This window comes from Branchiostoma floridae, chromosome 3, assembly GCF_000003815.2.
Source record: "Branchiostoma floridae strain S238N-H82 chromosome 3, Bfl_VNyyK, whole genome shotgun sequence".
NCBI lineage: Eukaryota > Metazoa > Chordata > Leptocardii > Amphioxiformes > Branchiostomatidae > Branchiostoma > Branchiostoma floridae.
Genome location: NC_049981.1, coordinates 17,545,062 through 17,563,667, shown reverse-complemented (window position 1 = coordinate 17,563,667; position 18,606 = coordinate 17,545,062). Strand labels below are relative to the sequence as shown.

The 18,606-nt window shown below is 42.8% G+C and overlaps 2 protein-coding genes across 4 annotated transcripts in view; one reads left to right on the top strand and one right to left on the bottom strand.

The window, feature by feature from the left end:
• LOC118412179 (dorsal root ganglia homeobox protein-like) overlaps window positions 1–11,621 on the top strand; it is a 25,537-nt gene extending 13,916 nt beyond the window's left edge. For both annotated transcript variants that reach the window (XM_035814897.1, XM_035814898.1), the window contains exons 5-7: window positions 4,023–4,201; window positions 7,018–7,115; window positions 11,040–11,621. In XM_035814897.1, coding sequence (XP_035670790.1) covers window positions 4,023–4,201; window positions 7,018–7,115; window positions 11,040–11,329 — 567 coding nt within the window. In that variant the 3' untranslated portion in view covers window positions 11,330–11,621. The remainder of the gene's footprint in view (window positions 1–4,022; window positions 4,202–7,017; window positions 7,116–11,039) is intronic.
• A 389-nt stretch (window positions 11,622–12,010) lies between these two features.
• Window positions 12,011–18,606, bottom strand: part of LOC118412178 (leucine-rich repeat-containing protein 75A-like) — an 8,898-nt gene continuing 2,302 nt past the window's right edge. The window contains exons 2-8 of one of the 2 annotated variants that reach the window (XM_035814894.1): window positions 18,455–18,531; window positions 18,177–18,243; window positions 17,796–17,875; window positions 17,415–17,533; window positions 16,673–16,821; window positions 14,942–15,085; window positions 12,011–13,810 (exon numbers count right to left, since the gene is read on the bottom strand). In XM_035814894.1, the coding sequence (XP_035670787.1) occupies window positions 13,619–13,810; window positions 14,942–15,085; window positions 16,673–16,821; window positions 17,415–17,533; window positions 17,796–17,875; window positions 18,177–18,243; window positions 18,455–18,531 (828 nt within the window). In that variant the 3' untranslated portion in view covers window positions 12,011–13,618. The remainder of the gene's footprint in view (window positions 13,811–14,941; window positions 15,086–16,672; window positions 16,822–17,414; window positions 17,534–17,795; window positions 17,876–18,176; window positions 18,244–18,454; window positions 18,532–18,606) is intronic. The other variant, XM_035814896.1, reaches the window with a different exon arrangement.

Here is an 18,606-nt window from a genome sequence, read left to right as displayed (position 1 = left end):
ACACCACAGCAAGGCACACTACATCACAGTATACAACATCACAACACACATATATTAAACCACACTCATCACAGCACCTCACATCACAACACAACACAACACAACACAACACAACACAACACAACACCACAACTTGCCACTCTCTCTCTATATATGTGTCACAACACACTACTATTCACCTCACCACACCACACTACTCCACACAACCCCACTAACCCCACTAATTCCATCATATCACCCCAAACCAAACTACATTGCAACCCCTTTATGTTACACCACACCTTCGACAAAACACCAATCTATAGCTACACACGACAGAACCAGTTGCCTTTCCCTATGTGAATCTGCACACCCCATAGCGTGGGCATGGAGTAACGCCATTACCAAGCTTATTACTGAAATCCAAATATCCTTGGGAACTTCATCCCTCCCTTCTCCAGGTAATCAAATTACCTGCCCATTTCCTGGAATATCTGCTTCCCTCTGTTCAGAAAGCATCTAAATCAACGCGCCATCATTACCACTCAAATCCAATCAACGTCTGACGACGCTCTATTAATTCTTCACACCCCTTATACGCAATGCGCTTCTTCTCTCCTTTCTAATCCAATTCCCTTTGAAACAAGCGCACGGTTCGAGTCGTCCGCTTAATGTCCGGGCCCAAAATCCCCAGCAAATGAAGCTCACTCCATTAATTTCAAATCAGGCTGTGAGGAAAGTGATGTCCGTGCCATCTTGCAGGGTGCTTATAGCTCGTGGGTTAAACCCTTGGCCGGGAAATGGTTGTCCTAATGTCCTCTTGTGCTAATAAACGCCCAATCTAGGCACCTAAAGTCTGACTCCAAGGCCCTCGTGCGTTATTGGATGTGTCTGTAGCGGGCCCTTAATTCGCGTGCCTGGTAAGGGCTAATTTCTTAATGTTTCCCGACAGGAGCATAGACAATAGACACATCAGCTGGATTAGAAGTCAATAATTGAGTTTGTTTTAGAGGTGTAAGCAGATTATGGTATTGTACGGCCAGGCGTGACAACTCATTACGTGATGACTACTACAGCGTGGGCCGGGGGAGGGGAAATCCTTTACGCTTCAATTTGGGACGGAAAATTGGGAAGCGAATGTAAAAACAATTGGTCTGGTGCGCGCAGTTAAAAAGGAGTCGGGGAATAAACGCAATTATGTGGGATTTGGGGAGATGAAAATTTCACACGCTTGGCTAGCGAGTTGTTATTTCGGGGGACTAATAGAAAAATGCAATTTCGCGCCTCATCAAAATAATTGACAACATTTTGTTGGTCTCTCTGTGATGAGAATGGTGAACTCCGCGGTATCGATTTTTCATGGATCCAGTTTTACTTTTTCAAACATTTCTGCCTCAATTCTTGTTCATGATCCTTTAGATGTGAGTTTCGTACCCAGGGAACAACTTGTGCCCAAAAGTGCACTTCTAATGACTACTTAGATAATGTGCCGGCTCGGGATGAAAATGCCGTTGATGTCAAAGGCAATTGCTAAATCTATATTTCATCCGCTGGTGGCATTGTAGTGCCTAATGGTGGTGAAGTACGTTAATTGTCTGCGGGTACAACCCTTGTCTGTTGAGTCGAGTTCGACCCCAAGGCAGGGTCGCCTGAGAAGTTTGGAACCAGCGGGAGTCGTTTCGTCAGGTAAACAGGCGTCCCCGGAAGGCCTGATATGTCGGAGGTGAAACTGGATATGACGCATAAATGCATCTTTTTCACGTCCTCTGCGATTTCCTACAAAGTTAGTTTTTCCTAACGGGTGTGAACTCGACTTCATTAGGAATCCATCACACGTTCTGCTCTCATATACCGTGTTTTTCTTCCCTCCCTCATCACAAAAGATTCATGACGAAACTTTTTTCCCTGTGCTATGTTGAGAAAGGGGATGTAGAGTCGGCGTAAACTCAGTAGGATGATCAATACTAAGGATATCCTTGTAGCTCAACTGGTAGCGGCCTCACAGTGAAGCTCCGCCTGGTTCCAAAAAGTTAATACTTGGTTCAAATCTTCGTAAAGGCACTTCGTTTGGGGCTGCACCTGTTGGATAGGACGTAAGATAGAGGTCTCAGGTTTCAGGACATTAAAGGGGAAGGGCTAGCAACACCACTCTGTAAGAATATACCATACTACGGAAACAGCAAGGAAATATACTGCTCTATGCGCCACCGGACAAGGTAAACAATAATAACAACATCATCCCCAGTAGCAGCGACATGTTAATATCAACAGATCTAGAAATCTAATGGAGGGCGTTTAACAATAGCTACCCGCTACATGGGCTGCGCCTTCCAATACCGTGCTTTAGACACAGTGGACAACAACCCATTGTCCTTAAAAAGGCTATAGGTCTACCTTTACCTTCGCTTTTAAGTGCGTAATCGTCGAGTTTACTCAGATATGACCAGTCAATATTACTTCATATGAAATTTCCTTGAAACAATATCAAAACACATGAAGTGAAGGAATGCTCAATTTTGTTGGATGACCGTAGAAGGATCACATCATAACATTCAGCACCACGGACAGGAATAACAACTTTCGGCACAAACAATTGTATCCAACTCGAAATTGTATCCTACGACGAAAATAGAGCTGAGCTATCTAACGGCAGGTACAGAGCTACTCATCTTACACCCGAGCCGAGTGAGGAAATTGGCACAAAAGGCTTTTCCCGAGACCTGGAACTCGAACTCAGTACTCCCAGGTCCTAACCACCAGGCTAGGCCGCCGTGCCAAAGTTGTTCATTTTACGCATCATATAGCTGCAGCGTAAATACATTGTGACTAAAGAGAGCGAAACTTAGAATGATTAGAAAATAAACATCAGCTTGTTTTGGATCCTTTGGTAAAAGGTAAAAATAAGGTGGCCATTTTCCCATGCTTAAAGTTAGGTCCATGCCTTTTCTTTAAGGTCTTTACTATTACCAGGTATACACGGAGAGCATTGAGTGCCTGGGTTGCTGGAAGTATCCGATAATCGAAAAAGCAGTTAGCGCCTATTATGGAGTCGATACGGCCACTCGCGCAGCTTCCCCGGGCCAGTCCTTCTGCGCCGATCGACTCGGGCCTGCCGCTGCCGTCCCGAACTTATCGAGATTCCAAGTCTTTGATAGACATCTGCGAACGATTAGGACGACTCCCACTGGAGACCAGTTCTAGTACTCTATGGAGCCAGATAATTAGTTACCCTGGATGTCACTGGCTAGTCACCTTTTCAAGGTGTGGCCGTAGATTTACTTATTGTCACGATGAACAACAGGATTCAAAATCAATGGGTTCCACTTCAGTACCGTAGCAAGCCGCTAGGGAGGTCCGTTATCAAACTTGACCTCAACACCTACACACGTGCCAAAATATCATGAACATACATTTGCAAATTATGTTGTTTACAAACAACAGCATTACAACCACAGCCAGTCTGTTGTAGCAGAATAGGAAACACAGCCTTAAGCTTCTGTTTAAGGTAAATGGAAGAAAATAATAAGGGCTGGGTGAACTTGAACAACACCATTCATTGAACAACAACACCTCCAAATGCATTGTCGGATGAAGTAGGTAGGGTACCGACTCAGACAAGTTTCAGAGACAACCGATGACTACCGCGTATGTTAGACACGCCGGATTTCACGAAGACGCACAAACGTCCAATGTTATCTACGGTCACACTTGTACCGGTGGCCGTAGAGGTGTAGCTCCGGCTGGACTCTGAAGCCACACGTAAACTGCGGGAGTACTTCTCGGCGTTTTCACGATTAGGTCATTTAGATGTGTTACCTGGTAAAAAAAATCCAGATGCCTTGCCGGGCCCTAAATAGCCCATTTTGTTTGGTATCCACTTGTTTGTATGCATAGTTGTATCGGCCTTTCCGAAATGTCCTTTTTGTGTCTATGTAGCGGTCAATATCAATCTGAAAGTGATCGCCCTAGTTAGGTACATATTTTACAACGGTACAGTCACACATCACGTAAGATGACGTAACATAGTGCTTTTACACGGCTAGGTGTGGTTCCAGAATCGGCGAGCCAAGTGGAGAAAGCAGGAGAAATACAAGAAGGACAGTGATAAAGACAAGGGGAGTGACGGAGAGACAGGGGAGAGGAAAGAGCCAAGCAAGTCCCCTCCTACTACGTCATCCTCATCCGTACAGAAACCACCCACAACTGCAGCTAACAGCATCAGGTAGGCGTTTCTCAAGGCCGTAGGACCTCAGTTGGCTTTTAGATAGTGTTTGTGTGCATGACGTAACACACCAGGCTTGTGCTGTACAGCACAAGCTGCATATCCAGACTTATACACCTGGAAAGACCTTTACTCTTTTTGAGAAGTGTACATGGTCTTACACATGCTTGAGGTGTGGCTCTCCTCAAACACGGGACTTCCATTTCGAAGGTACTTTGATTCCCTAACCTGCCGAAGCTATTTTGGCGTAACAGCTAGGATGTTTGGCCCGAAACACTATGTTGGATCCCCTGACATGTGACCAATGTTGTGCCCTTGGGAAAGGCATCTTACATGTACGATGGCTTTCATATTTGATGCAAAAAAAGGGTACTAATTTTCACTCGAGTTAAGTGATGAATTTTGTGTGCAAACTACTGTTCCCAATGGTACATCACCAGAGCATGTTAGGGGATTCGATCCCTCTGGATTCTGGATCAAACAGCCTACCATTTCGCCATCGATTCAAGTCTTGACTAAGTTGGTACCAAATGGCCTTCCCAAAGTATTGAGGAGAGCGAGCTCGGAACAGTACCGTCATTTTTGGGTGAAGGAGTGCACTACACCATTTTGTACAATTACATAGGGGTAATATTGTGCTGTGTGACAATATAAACAGCATAATATTACCCCTATGTTTGTTTTGTCTTTTTATATAACGTTTTCTGTTGCAACGGAAAGGAATTGAAATCATGCGTTACTTGCCAGTGGTTGAGCCCAAAAAAACAACTAGGGTTGGCAGGTTTTTGCTAGAGTCGGTTTGCTAACCAGAAACGACATTTTTTCCAATTCCTCTTCAGATTCCTTTTACAAAAACTATATTATTGTCAAGCTATTTTATGTAGGCGGTATTTAAATCCGAATGTGAACAAGCAAAACGAAATTGGTTGGCCATTAAAAAGTTGTCTAGAAACTCTTAAAGTTATAAAACTTGGGTTCAGTTCCAAATGCGAAGATTAGGCTCCATATTTTTGGGATTTCAAAAGATGCCCTTTCTCTTTTCTTTAGATTAAGAAAGTGATAAAATGAATGGGCTGGTTTAGAAACAACAAGGTATTTTTGTAGAGATTATGAAATAAAAAGTAAACCAGCTAGACAACAAAAATACCATTAGTGCGGTCGGTGTGGGGTAACGGTAAGATGTTTGTCCCAGGTCCTGGGTTCTAATCTCCTGACATACCGTGTGGTTGTACCCGAGGGTAAGGCACTTAATACGATTTTTCTCAGTGGACATGGGTACATACATGTACATGTAGCTTCGGTTAGGGTCGTTCCTCAAATAGGAAGCTAAATGGATGTCCCGTGTTTGGGGAGAGACATGTTAAAGAAGCCACTTCGCGTATCAAAAAGAGTAGGTGTTAGTGTAACAAACGAATCTGTCCTGGTTCGAACCCAGGACCTCTGGGTCCTGTACCGTGCCAAAGCGCCACAGAAGTCACCGATGTGCCGTAAGCCCGCCATGATTTAACTTCCAAGGACAACAGGTTATAACCTAATAGCATTCTCAAGCATATCTTTACAGGTACTTAATATTTATAGAATTATGTGGCCATATCTATTTTCTGATCCATGTGTGTTATATTTTTGTTATCACTTTATTATTTTTTCAAACGCGCACATATTCCCTGATTCCTTATTTGAAGTCCGAATCATATCAGGCTTTGTACAGAACTACCGCCTAAATCATTCATAGCAGAAAAGTTCGGTTTTCATTACTTTCAGTCAAATAGTCAGATTATAGAGATCATTTTCATCGAGAAGTTGGATATATGAATCCGTCTTCAATGGAACTGAAAATGGGAGAAGCGGCCAGGCCAGATTGGCTGGGCGTTTGCAATATGTATTTGATCACTTACGATGGTTTTGAGGGAAAGATTGCAATACAAACTACGTTGTGTTTTTAATGCATGCGTGGTTGATTGGATATATGTTGGACAGACCAAAAAGTAATAGCTTCCGTATACACGTATTAATGCGCTTCATTAAAGACTTATTTAGGCGCCCTCTCAACTTTATGTTTCGGTTGTTAGGATAATGTTACCGTCTGGGTGAATAGAAGGCAATTTTCTCAGTTAAATGTCTAAATAGATGGTAATGGCGTCGTGTTGGCGTAAAGGTTAGGGTGTTTGGCCTAGAGCTCAGAGGTCTTGATTTCGAATCCCTTGACGTGCTACCGACGTTTTGACATTCACAGTCGGCTTTCTTGACTTCCGTTAGATGGAAATTAGTACCTAGCTTCTGGTAGGGCCGCACCGTCTCTCAGATTCAACGCTACGTTAAATGGAGGTCCTGTGTTTCAGGAGAACCACACCTCGAGCACGTAAAATAACACAAAACACTTATCAAAAAGAGTAGATGTCCTTCCCGGTGTGAGAGGATCAAATAAATCTGTCTAACTATGGAGATTTTACTCTTCAATAAATCACGCTTTGAGACGGTTTAACAAAACAAATTAATCTATTCTAGAATTATATTAGTACTTCTATCGTTTATGCAACAGTCAAACTTGTAAGGCCGTGCTATCATTATATCTATTGTTTAAAAGTGTTTGCACAAATTCTCATGGTCTTTTTCCCATGTAAAATGTTGTCAAAGGTTGTCATATTGTGTACAAATAGTTCATCTTTACATCGTGCATCTACATTCAGGTCAGTTACGTATATCACTGTACAATGCACACTCTGATACAGAATGAACTTCATTTTCAATACGGTGTACAAAGTATAATTTGTCTTAGGATTTCAACATTTTCTATTTTATAACCCCTTTTTTTTTAGTTCTGGTTTTCGACCATGTGGGATTGGAAACTCCGTGACGTCACCAAAGTTGTTCCACCGTCCCCAGGCTGCATTCTCTATGCTCCCGTACCCAGGGGGTAAGTAGGAGCATTTTTTTAAATTAAGGTCTTATTTAGGAATTATTTCTGACGTATTGCTCAGAAACGTCTGCTCTTCACCAAACATCATTTTCCAGACAATCCACTGTTTCCGGTGGATAGGGGTACCTTTCCAGTAACTGACAGCATCAGTTTGGGTCCTTTTCGTAAAAAAATCATCAAAAGCAATTTTTTAATAGCCCACTGTCTGCCATTCTTTTTTCAGGCGGCGGATCATAAAGAATTCGTAACTAGATTATGCTGGAGGAAGACGAGATAGATTTTATCCCCACCTCCCTCTCTAACGATCATGAAAGAGAGATGCTATTTGAAGAGGCCTAAAAACGCACAATTTCTAAACGTTTATTGGCGAAAAGAAAGCTACAACTCTGCTAACCTCGCAAACTCCGCTCATTACAAGAACATGGGGGCACCACTGCTTCAAAAAAGACGTCAAACCTCAGATTGAAGTTCGCAGCAATCCTTATCAGAAAGTACCTTGTTCCAATTGTCACCATTGTCATGTAGCGCTGTCTGCATGCCCTTTTCTATCAACTGTTTCATTTTGCAACTAGCAATCGAACAACAGCTTGCAAAAAAGTCAGAGTTGAACAAAACAATCTTATGGTCACTTTCTACATCACACGAGTCAGTTTTGATGCTAGGAGACAAAGTTGGGGTGAGAGACTTATTAACTGACGTGAACCCTTAAGTATACGAGCTGGGATAGAACAGGCAACAAATTTAAAGATCTGATTGGAAAGAGATATACTAGACTGTGTAAGCTGTGAGACAAGCAAGAGAGGAAAATCTGTCTAATAATACACCTCTCTTAGTCACTTATCTGAATTTAACAGTCATTCAATGTTGAAAAAAATCCTTCATATGTAGGGACTTGAAGTTCGCCATCTCATTTGAAAGTTAGACAGCCCAAACTCAAATCACTTCTTTCCGACCACAAGGGCTACCTACTCTGGAGACGTTTTTGTACGTTCGGAGTTTTTTGTCAGTTGCACATACAGCAATAATGAAGCGGTCGCATGAGTGCGCATACACAAGTGAGTACGTGTTGCGTATTGGTATTTCTGTTTTTTAGGTATAATATGCTGTGAAGAACTTGTATTTTACTTTGATTTTTACAGCGCAGCCTGCTTGTAAAACCGAAAAGACAACTTTTTAGACCGTAGAATTTACCTTAACATAAAAGGTCAATACGGAACTCATACGGACTTGAATGTACGAAGTCTTCTAACCGCGCTCCCTAAAGTATGCGAAGTGCGATTGTGTGCGGTGTGTGAGGTTCGGCTGTCTCGTGCCCGCGGTGATAGGGTGGATGTGGATGGCGAGACAGAATAAAGTTTATTCACTGAGTAATTTTCTCATTATACGGCCGGAGATTCCGCTGTATCGAGGTATTGGGTTATTACCAACAACTCTATTACACCGGGAATGACAATAAAGTCATGGACGTAGTCATATGACGGCACGAGATAATATAATATCGGAAAGATATCGCCAAAATGTGCCTTTTGATTTATGATCGATTTGAAAAGTATCCCTTTCCTACGGTTAGATATTAATAAGTTCGTTAATATTAACACCGGGTAATGTCTCTCATTTCGGGCCCGGGTTACGAGAAATCCCGCCCGTTATGACGTCTCTTATCACGCTGGACAGGGGGATTTCGCTTGCGGGGATTTTGGCGTCGAGAGGAGATGGAAGTATTCATTAGCCAACAAACCCAATAGTGGTGATTATGACCCCAATTATTAGATTTTCCTATTGGTAGTGTTGTAAAACGGGCAGGTGATGAATGGCGGTAATTGGTCAGGGGATCGGCTCGCCGATAGTTTTCTTCTGCTTCTCGTCTGAACTAATGCCGCACAGCCAAGGCCCCTTAGGTGGCACAGCAAACGGAACTGGGGCTCAGATGACAATAGCTCCCAGCATTACATGTTCCAGTTATGAAAATGATAATTTTCAATTGTATTGTGGAATTTATCCGTGGCAATGTCTTAACCAATGGCCACACAGCCAAGGACCCTTAGGTGGTACAAAGAACTTGTGAAACGGACGAACATGTTATAGCTGCCAACTTCAATAAAAAATCAGATATCTTCTGGTACTTATCCGTAGCAATGAATGAATAGATTGGTGTAGTCACATCCCGTAGTTGGATGGCACAAAACTTTATTTACCTCACTACACGTTCATCTTTGTTGTTAAATTCACAGCAGAAAGAATCTCATTGTAGGTTCAACATTGTAACAACATTCAACTTCCACAAATTTCTTAAGAGTGTTTTGTTTTGGCAGTTTGCTTCGCCATGCAAGCTTTATGTAACTTAGTAGCCAATTCTAGTTATCACCAAAGACATTTAGCTATTGTACATTTAATTCAAACCTATGGTGGCGTTGAGTAGCCGGGTAGCTAGGCTAGCGGACTCACTCCCGAGAGTCGCGGGTTTGATTCCTGGCTTGAAGTTGCGCCCTTTGAAAAGGCACTTTACATGACTTTCCTAACTCCACCCAGGTTTAAAAATAGGTATTTAACTTCGGTTCGGCAGCCGTTGGAAGAAAAGGGATGGGCTCCGACTACTTACAATACCGTGCCCTAGATACAGAGGAAGACTTTTATGCTACCTGCACCATTAAATTAGAACTGATCACTACATACATAACATGGCGGTATTTCTATCTTAAGCACGAAATTGTAATATTTCAGAAATATGAGCGATTCTTTAAAAAAGATTCTCAAGGTTCGCGACATATATTTCCTCTTCAAAGTCGGCTTAAAGAGTGATGGCCACATGAGGTCTTTCCCGTCATCTGCAATCTATGGAAACGGTGCGGGGTCTTTGCTCTGTAGTTAACCCCGAGGTCACGCTTCAAAGATCACAGCGTCACACCGTCATCCAAACACTTTCCTGGTGGCTTCCCACCAAATCCGGACTCAAGATCATTTCACGGGAGCTCTGTGTCAAATATAGGCACCATCTTGGAACATATGATAGTTAGGTTTACATCGCAATCGCTCTAAACCAACACACGAAGTACATGACACATCGCGTCAATTCCGAATATCATGGCAGAGATTCATTCACGTACACACGCACATGCAAGAAAATGTCAGAAAATAAAAGAATAAAGAGAGCTTGGATTATTTTTGTTTCTGATTCTGGTTGTCTGTACAATATAGAGTTCTGTGTACTACATGTACATATAGCCGGTATAACAGCCCTACGTCGCACCACACATGTTTCGCCAGTACGGGGTGCGGTAGCAGCTAACTGGGTATACGACAACACTGAACGGACGACTTGTCACACGTTATCTTTGCATATCAAACTGTAGGCGCTGTTTGTAGCTATCCCATGAGGATGCCCCTACACTACAGCACTTGATAGCGACGAGTTCCTCTACGATAGATCTAGGGGAAAAAAATTTCCCTTAGTTGTCCTCACCACGTGCACGTGGAGTTTATTCAAAGGGTCATTTTTAAGTCCACTTTGGTAATGGCTGCAATATTTCTATAGATGTAAAGAACAGAGGGACCAATGTGCAACTTCAATAGGGCAGACAAAGTCTTAAGTTTATAATCTGTCGTTGTGCATTGGGACTAATGACGTTGCGTTGTTGTGAGGATAAGGGTGCTTTGGCCAGAACCCAGGGTTCATGGGTTCAAATTCTCTGACATGCCACTAATGCTGTGCCTTATACACCTCACTCCACCTGACGTCGGTTGGGGAGACAAACGCCAGCGGAAATCCGGAAGGAGAGGGTTGGGCTTCGCCTCCCGATATCGCTCCCAAGACACAATAGATATCAACCCAATGCCCCTATGGCACCAAAAAGGCTATGGGACTACCTTTACTTTTACCATTTTAGTGAGGCCACTTATCCGTTATTTTTCTTCACATCACAGGCTCCCCAGTTTGCAGCTACTGTGTTGCTGGCCACACGGACTGCGCATGTGCACTGGGCTGCTCCTTCCCCTGCACACAAGACTACCGGTCCTCCAGTATCGCCACTCTCCGGATGAAAGCGCGGGAACACTCGCAGGCCATGCAGCAGTCAGCCGCGGCGGACACACAGCCGCTCGCGGAGGGGACACGGCACGACACGGACCGAAGAAGTACCCCTGAGGAACCCCAAACGCAACAAGAGAAGGAAACTGGGAACGAGGATACATTACAAGAACAACCAAAGCAATAACGTCTTCAAACGCATTTCCTCTTGATTCCCCTTGTAGTACAGCCAGTAGGTACCCATCTGAGTAAGACGGCTGTAGCAATGTGCTCGAGGCAACTACTCGAACGCAGGAACCCGATATCATGTCCCTTTCAAAAGACTAACGCAGCTCCAACCAGAATACCCTTCCTCGGATTCGAACTGGGATCTCCCAGTTATGCTGTCAAATAATTGGTACTCAGACAACTGTGAGGCTGCTACCTATTGGCATACATGGGCATCCTTGTACAGACATCCACGAGAATTCCAGTCTATAGCACTTATTCGATCCATAAAAGTTAAAACTTTTATGGATCGAATTCTCCGTGTTCCAATTGCCTACATCTTTGTATTGGTTGACAAGCGCCCTCAGAAGGACTTGACTGCGTTCCTCACGTATCATGTAAGATTACTGTTGTACGGAGTGGAGTAAGTCTTTGCGACCATGAGCCATACACAAGCAGTTAGCGCAGGAAAACGCTCAGCGGTTACAGTTGAGGCCATTTTTATTTGATTGTATGGATGACATCCACACGCGCTTCAATTTTATTCTGTTTCAAGAGTAATGAACGTTTTCGACCATAGTGTACAAAGCAGCTGCAAAATGAAGAAATATTGAGCAATAGTAAATACAATTGGGAAGTCAATTCCAAAGTCAAAAAGACGTAAAAGAACAAAAATGAAGAATATATATTGTCCGGCATGCCATACTTTGTGTGTTCAGTCATTTGTTCTATCTTCCTGAACACCATCATTTCTAACGAAAATAATATTTTTTACACGCTTGCATCAGTTCTGGGGCTCCCAGAAGATTATCATCCTTATAATCGAATCAACATGGTCTAATCGGAAAATGTAGGTATTATCGTCAAAATCTGCTGAGAAGGGGGGGGGGGCAATGATAGCTGTGAGCAGGACACATCTTCCTATGCTATGCAGTGTTAATATTTATCATAATCGTGCATGTGACGCAGAGTTAACCCAATTGAACCGAGGGGTTGGTTGAACCAGAAAAACTGCAGACATATGTTTGTACTATTTGCAGGGCAGACGTCAGTTTTCGTTGCTTTCGTTGTGTGGTTAATAAGTAAACCATTTCTGGTGTTTGTGCGGTTTAGATTTGGGTCATTTTGAAATTATTTTTATGCTGGGCTCAAATTGGGAGACGAGGCTCAACTATGATGCCTGCCATGTACATATCATTGGCAGGTGAATAAAAAAGCGCCACCAAAGAACGGAACAAGAGAGCTAATGAAAAGCGAACTAGGGGCGTGGTCACATTTGTCATGAAATTGTACGATTGCCGTACGGTCACATACTGAGCACATTCTTAGGATGTGTTGTATACACGATCCAGCTGTCTTGTTACAAACAAAAGCTGGTTCTCTCACAGCCTGCTTGAAAATGTAACGATATAAATAGATCGTACATATACGACGACCGAATGTGACCGCGTCTTACCGACCTACCGATGCATTGATTATGCGGTAGGTAGGCTAATGGGTGACGTAATGATGACCGTGTTGGTTTACTTCACTGAGCCAAGATGGCGCCTGGTCACGTTTGATGCACAGATGGTGATGAATGGCAAGGCATTGTTTATAGCCCTGGCTACCAAAATAAGGTGAGATAAAAATGGTAAAAACGGTAAAATAAAAATGGCAGACATTTCTCACTTCTAAAGTGACGTCACCAGAATCCGTCATCCAACATGGCGGACGATAATTGACGTCATAATCATGTGACTGCAAACAACCAATTGACCTTTAATTGCCTGTATACGGATGTGTCATAAAGGCCTACATTAGGCTGATACAGCTATCTGTTCCTTTGTGATTGATTACAACACACAGTTATCAAGGACAGCGTTGTACTAAAGTAGATGTAGTGCTGAAAAAGTCGGGAACCAGGGAGTTCCATCATTTCTATACATTCAAAGACACGTGCTTTGGAGGGAGTCGATATGGACAAATGCAATTAAAAGTCGTCAACACAATAACAATTCAGCGAGTCTTGTAGTCTCTAGCGTCTTTTTTGTTTTCCATCAGACAGCCAATCGCTTTTAGCGGTTCAACCAATGATAGCATGGTAATTAGCAGTCAACCAATGAGAGAGTTGCGGCCTGTCTGTCAAGTTATTTACATTTTTGCGTATTTCTTTGCATTTCTGCGGGCGGGCCATAAGATCAGTTCATTCAGTATCAAGCAGTTTAGAATGGAAATTCTCAGATTATATCCTCTTTATTTTTCGAGTCGGTCTAAATCCTGGTAAGTTTCACACCAGTTGCAATGCTGCGATATCTGGGTCTTCATAGTCTTCGTCGTCCACGGCTTCCACGATGGTAACCTGCCCGGTGGCTAGCTCAGTGAGGGACGGTTCCCTGGCGTGTGGGGGCCACCTGGCCAGCAGCAGCTCACACATACTGCCTGGCATCACCGCGATATTGTAGTTGTTTCCAAGGGCAATCTGTTGTAAAGAAAAAAGCGGTAATGCTAGTTTACCTTTATCCTTGGAATACCCTATATCCGTTGTTTCAAAAACAGGCCATTTATAGATATCAAGTTGAAAACAATGTACGTCGACTTGATATTCCTAAATACCTTGTTTTTAAAACAACGGGCATAGGTTACCACGCGGATAAAGATTAACTAGCGTTAATGACGTTAGTTTTGGGCGTCCAAACGCATCCCGTGATGGCAATGGCTTTCCACACAGTTTTAGGGGTGGGTTTATAACAATAACAAATCGGTTTTCTTATTGGACCGGTCCAAAAAGCCGGACTTAAAAAAAATCGGTAGACCGGATGTTGGACCTATTCGAATATAAACAGATTATATGATCAGGAATTCACACGTTTCGGGGCTTACCTGTCGAATTTGCAAAGAAAATAACACGAGCGAAGCATAGTTATTTTCTACAAAGTTTTACAGTCAATCATACAGAGTAAGTCTGAAGGATTTTAGAACACCGGTGCAGTGGGAGTCAAATAGTCCACGAAACATACTTCTTTGTAGCGAAATGGACCATTGTTTTGAGTATCGTCATTCACAAGTATTCATGTACTGAATCAGGTCCAGGTTCAGGTCCAGGTCCTGGACCTGAATTTTCTGTACCGGTACCCACCCCTACACAGTTTATTTCCAATTGCTCATTGAAAAAAAAACGCATTGTTTAAAGAAATCACCACGACCTTCAACTTCCCCACATTCGCAGACGAACCGAAAGCCACTTTTAAGTTACAGAACCTACACCGAGTATACATATATCAAGTGGGACTTATTGTCTTCCCCTAGGTCTGCTGGCAAAAAAAAGGAGTCAACCCCAGCGTGTCTGGGTATAGCTAAGAGTGTTTGTTAGTCTTTTGTTACGATGATGTAATTCAACTGTCTCTTGTCGCATGTATGTCTCCTATGTTTTCACTATGTACTTGCAACTAGCATTCGGGCATGAACCTGCAAACTCTCTATATTGACCAATACTAACTGATATGCCAGGTAAAGTGATATTACTACAGCCCTTTTCTTACGTTTTCTATGTTAATAGATATATATAGGAGACTATATCAGTGTTCTATGGAATAATGTAAATAAAACAAACCTGTGTGAGACATGGGAAAGCGCTGGGGTCCGCCATGGCGTTCACCAGTCCGTCAATCGCCTCCTTCCGCAGGTAATTCCCAACCAAGTCCAGACTTTGAAGGGTCTGCATTTTCTGCAGAGTCGGTAGGAGGCGCTGCAATCCCTGTAAGGCCGCAGGAAAATATGCATGGTAAGTTGTGTACGAGTCATTAGAACGCTCAACACCATTTTGTGACCAGACAAAAAAAAGAAGAAAATTATTGTGTCATTTTGTACTTAGAGGCAATGAACCACCGCACCACAAACAACAGAAAATCGAAAGAGTATATCGAACTTCCTTACAAATTTGAAGTTGGAGTTTCTCAGGAAGTTTTTAATGTTATAGTCCTAGGCATTACAATTGTTAGTGATCGCCCCATCCCCTTCTTATCTATCCTGGCTATCTCCCTCCCATACATATATGGGATCATTCATAGGGGACTGATGGACAGCTGCCCACAGACTATATACCGCATTACTGTAAGTTCATTTAAGTTCGCGAGATTTTTAAGTTCGCGTATTTCGCTGAGACCTCTGCTTCGCGAAGTCATCTACTCGCGAACATGCATGTTCAATATCGTCCCCCTCCCCACACCCTCCGTCCAAAAGATCCAGTCTCTGAAACTACGTGTTTACTATGATAGCAACTTATACCAATGACAAGACTCAGACTATTTATTCTTTTCAAACCGAAATAAAAGTTGATTCAACACATATACGATACACGGAGTCATTATTGTATAGAAATGTTCCACTGGCGACCGGAGGAAAAAGAAACATGACGGCTTTGTTTACCAACAAAACTTACGTACACGCCGTGACATGGCTGCGAAAACAATCTACTTAGCACATTATCCTAGTTTAACTAGATTTCTACAAGTTAAAAACAGAACAAACAATAAACTGAGTAGTACTGGTCTTTACAAATACAAGTAATAGCTATGGAATTACAGCAACTAAGATTTACAACAATAATGGGGAAATTTTTACGACTAGAAACGTGGAAAACAAAACTCCGCTTACATGCCGAAAAAAAGACGTTCGTTTCATAAGTCTGAGTTGGAACTACTGTAAATATCGGAGAGATAAACTCTTCACCTTCTGGTGTACAATTTGTGTCCACAAATTACGCTGAAAGTTTAAAACTTAGCGCCGTCTTTCACGCCGAAAATATTTCAAAATGGCGCCCGCGTCGCTTGTGTTTGGCGTGGGTATCCCGTCAGCCTATGCGGCAAATGTGATTGCGACATATCAGGAGTCATTGGCCCTGTTGCGTTCCGTGCGCTATCGTCAAATCATGGCCCAAACAGGCCGAAATGAGCCAAACAATGAGACAGTGGCTTGGTAGAAACACATTTTTTATTGAGTACACCAACTTTAGACATTGTTTGAAGGGTAACTTTGAACTCATTTCGTAAATTCCGCCTTTGACGGCATGACTGGTGTTGCGGTGTGGGTGGGAGGGGGGCACTCGCGTTACCGTCATAGTACCGGATCGTAACTTTTGAAAAATATTTGAAACACCCGCTCGCGAACTCAAAGATCTCGCGAACTCCCGATTTGCTCAAACTCGCGAAATTAAGTGCTCGCGAACATAAATGAACTTACAGTACTTTCAGGAGGGGGTTTCGTCCTGTAGTGCTGCAGTGCTTGAAAATACTGCTAGGGAGCATTGCATTTTCGCGATAAGGACTGCATGATCTGCACGTACGCTGTCTGTGAGTCTGTTGTAGCTGAGGTCCAGGTGAGTCATGGTGTCCATGTTGGCGTCCAGCACCTTGTCTAGTTTCAGTAGCTCCTTATCCTTCAACATGGCGCCGCACAAAGACAGCGCTTCCAAACCTCTGAAGTCAGCTGCTACTGAAACACACACGCGTACATGGTGTTGTAGTTTTTTTGCCCCCGAATAAGTACTTATTGGGAGCAATATAAAAAATAATTTATTTAGATTGTATTTTTTTGTGTTCTAACATGCAATGTTTTTGCAACGGTTTATACTTTTATTATTTCTTTTTTTCGCTAATCGCATTGACTCTTACAATAGGGCCCGGCTTGCATTTTTCCCAATGATGTTTTGGCCTAAAATGACTGTTTCTGAACTTAGGGGGTCGGCCATATTGCCTGTCGGCCACCTCAGGGTCTTCGGCGAATTTCCACGTAAATATTAGTTCCAAATATTCATAAAAAATCCGAAGTAAGCACTGAATGCAAGTTACAAATATATTAATCAAATCAATAACCAATACTGCATTATAAAACAGACTTATCATTTGTCGTAAGTTGTTTTTCATGTTTACAAATTGCAAACCTGTAAAAATGTCGACACCACTTCCCATCAAACAAAATGGTGGCACCTATGGACACGAACTGGAATGCAAGTTTTGCTATCGCTAACCTGTAATCACCAAAGTTACGCGTGGCCTCGGAATATAAGCAGAGTTGTGAATACGTACACATGAAGTCAAACCTCTTCTTGCCGCACACACTGGCGGGAGGGCTGAGGTGTCTGATGAAGTTCGTACACTCCATCTGTAGGGACTCCGGGTCCTGCTGCTTCAGGAGGAGGTTTAACCTGCAGGGCAAGGATAGACTTTGTTGTATAAGGATTCTGGGTGGAGATTGAACTTCACATGACCAGCACATTAACGGTGATATGCAAATCTACAATGTGTAAGTGTGCTATCATAAAACCCTCATATACATTAGAAGGTGACGACTATTTTGTAAGGCAACGGAACGAAAGAGAGAAATTAGCGACGGCACATGACTACTGCAAAGTATTGTTCAGCTGATCAGAAGCATCACAAGTTTTCAAGCCCAGGGATTTTATTCACCTCGTAATGTACCCCGCTGTCTTCTGGTCCACAAGAAAACTGTCGGCGTCTTGAACCTCTGGGTCTTCCAAGGCACATATCTGGTTATGACAGGAGAAGTGAAGGTCATCTCAAGGAAACACTCAGTCCAAGATCAGAAGTGTTAGAACCGTTCTCATTAGAATGTGCTAAATGCTGTTGTCAGTCTTTACGACTTGACATAAAGCAAATCATAGAAAACATCAAGGCTGTCTTTTTCCACAACAGGCTTGTGTTTTACGAACCTGAAATCGCTATTTTGCATCGTACACTGAGCACGGGAGCATCGAATGTTTGTCGATATTGTTTGTTCCAACTGAGCAATCATTATTTAATTCAAAATGAACGTGTGTCTGTAGTTACCTTTCTTAGGTCCTTCAGAATGTCTATGGCCCGTTCAGAATGGCCTCTCAGCGCCAAACTGCAAAATCTGCAAGTAGAATAAAAATATGAAAAATCTGTAGGTAGAATATGTAGTGAAAACTATGAAAAATCGACAGGACCACGAAAGTTCTAGCGGGTACGGCGGGAATTATCAGATACGACTAGAAAGCTAATCTAATAAAAGTCTAATGATGGGGGGGGGGGGGGGGGGTGCTTGGTTCCATTATCTCTACATACGGGGTATGCATACATGTTACCTTCTGATGACCGACACACGGAGCCGCCAGGGGTCGCCCGTGATCTCCCATGCCTCGTGTCTCCCCCTGCCGCTTCTCTACAAGCAAGCACTGCGATTAGAACGTTATTTACAATTCACCAAAATTCAAATTTCATTTCGTAGAGAAAATTC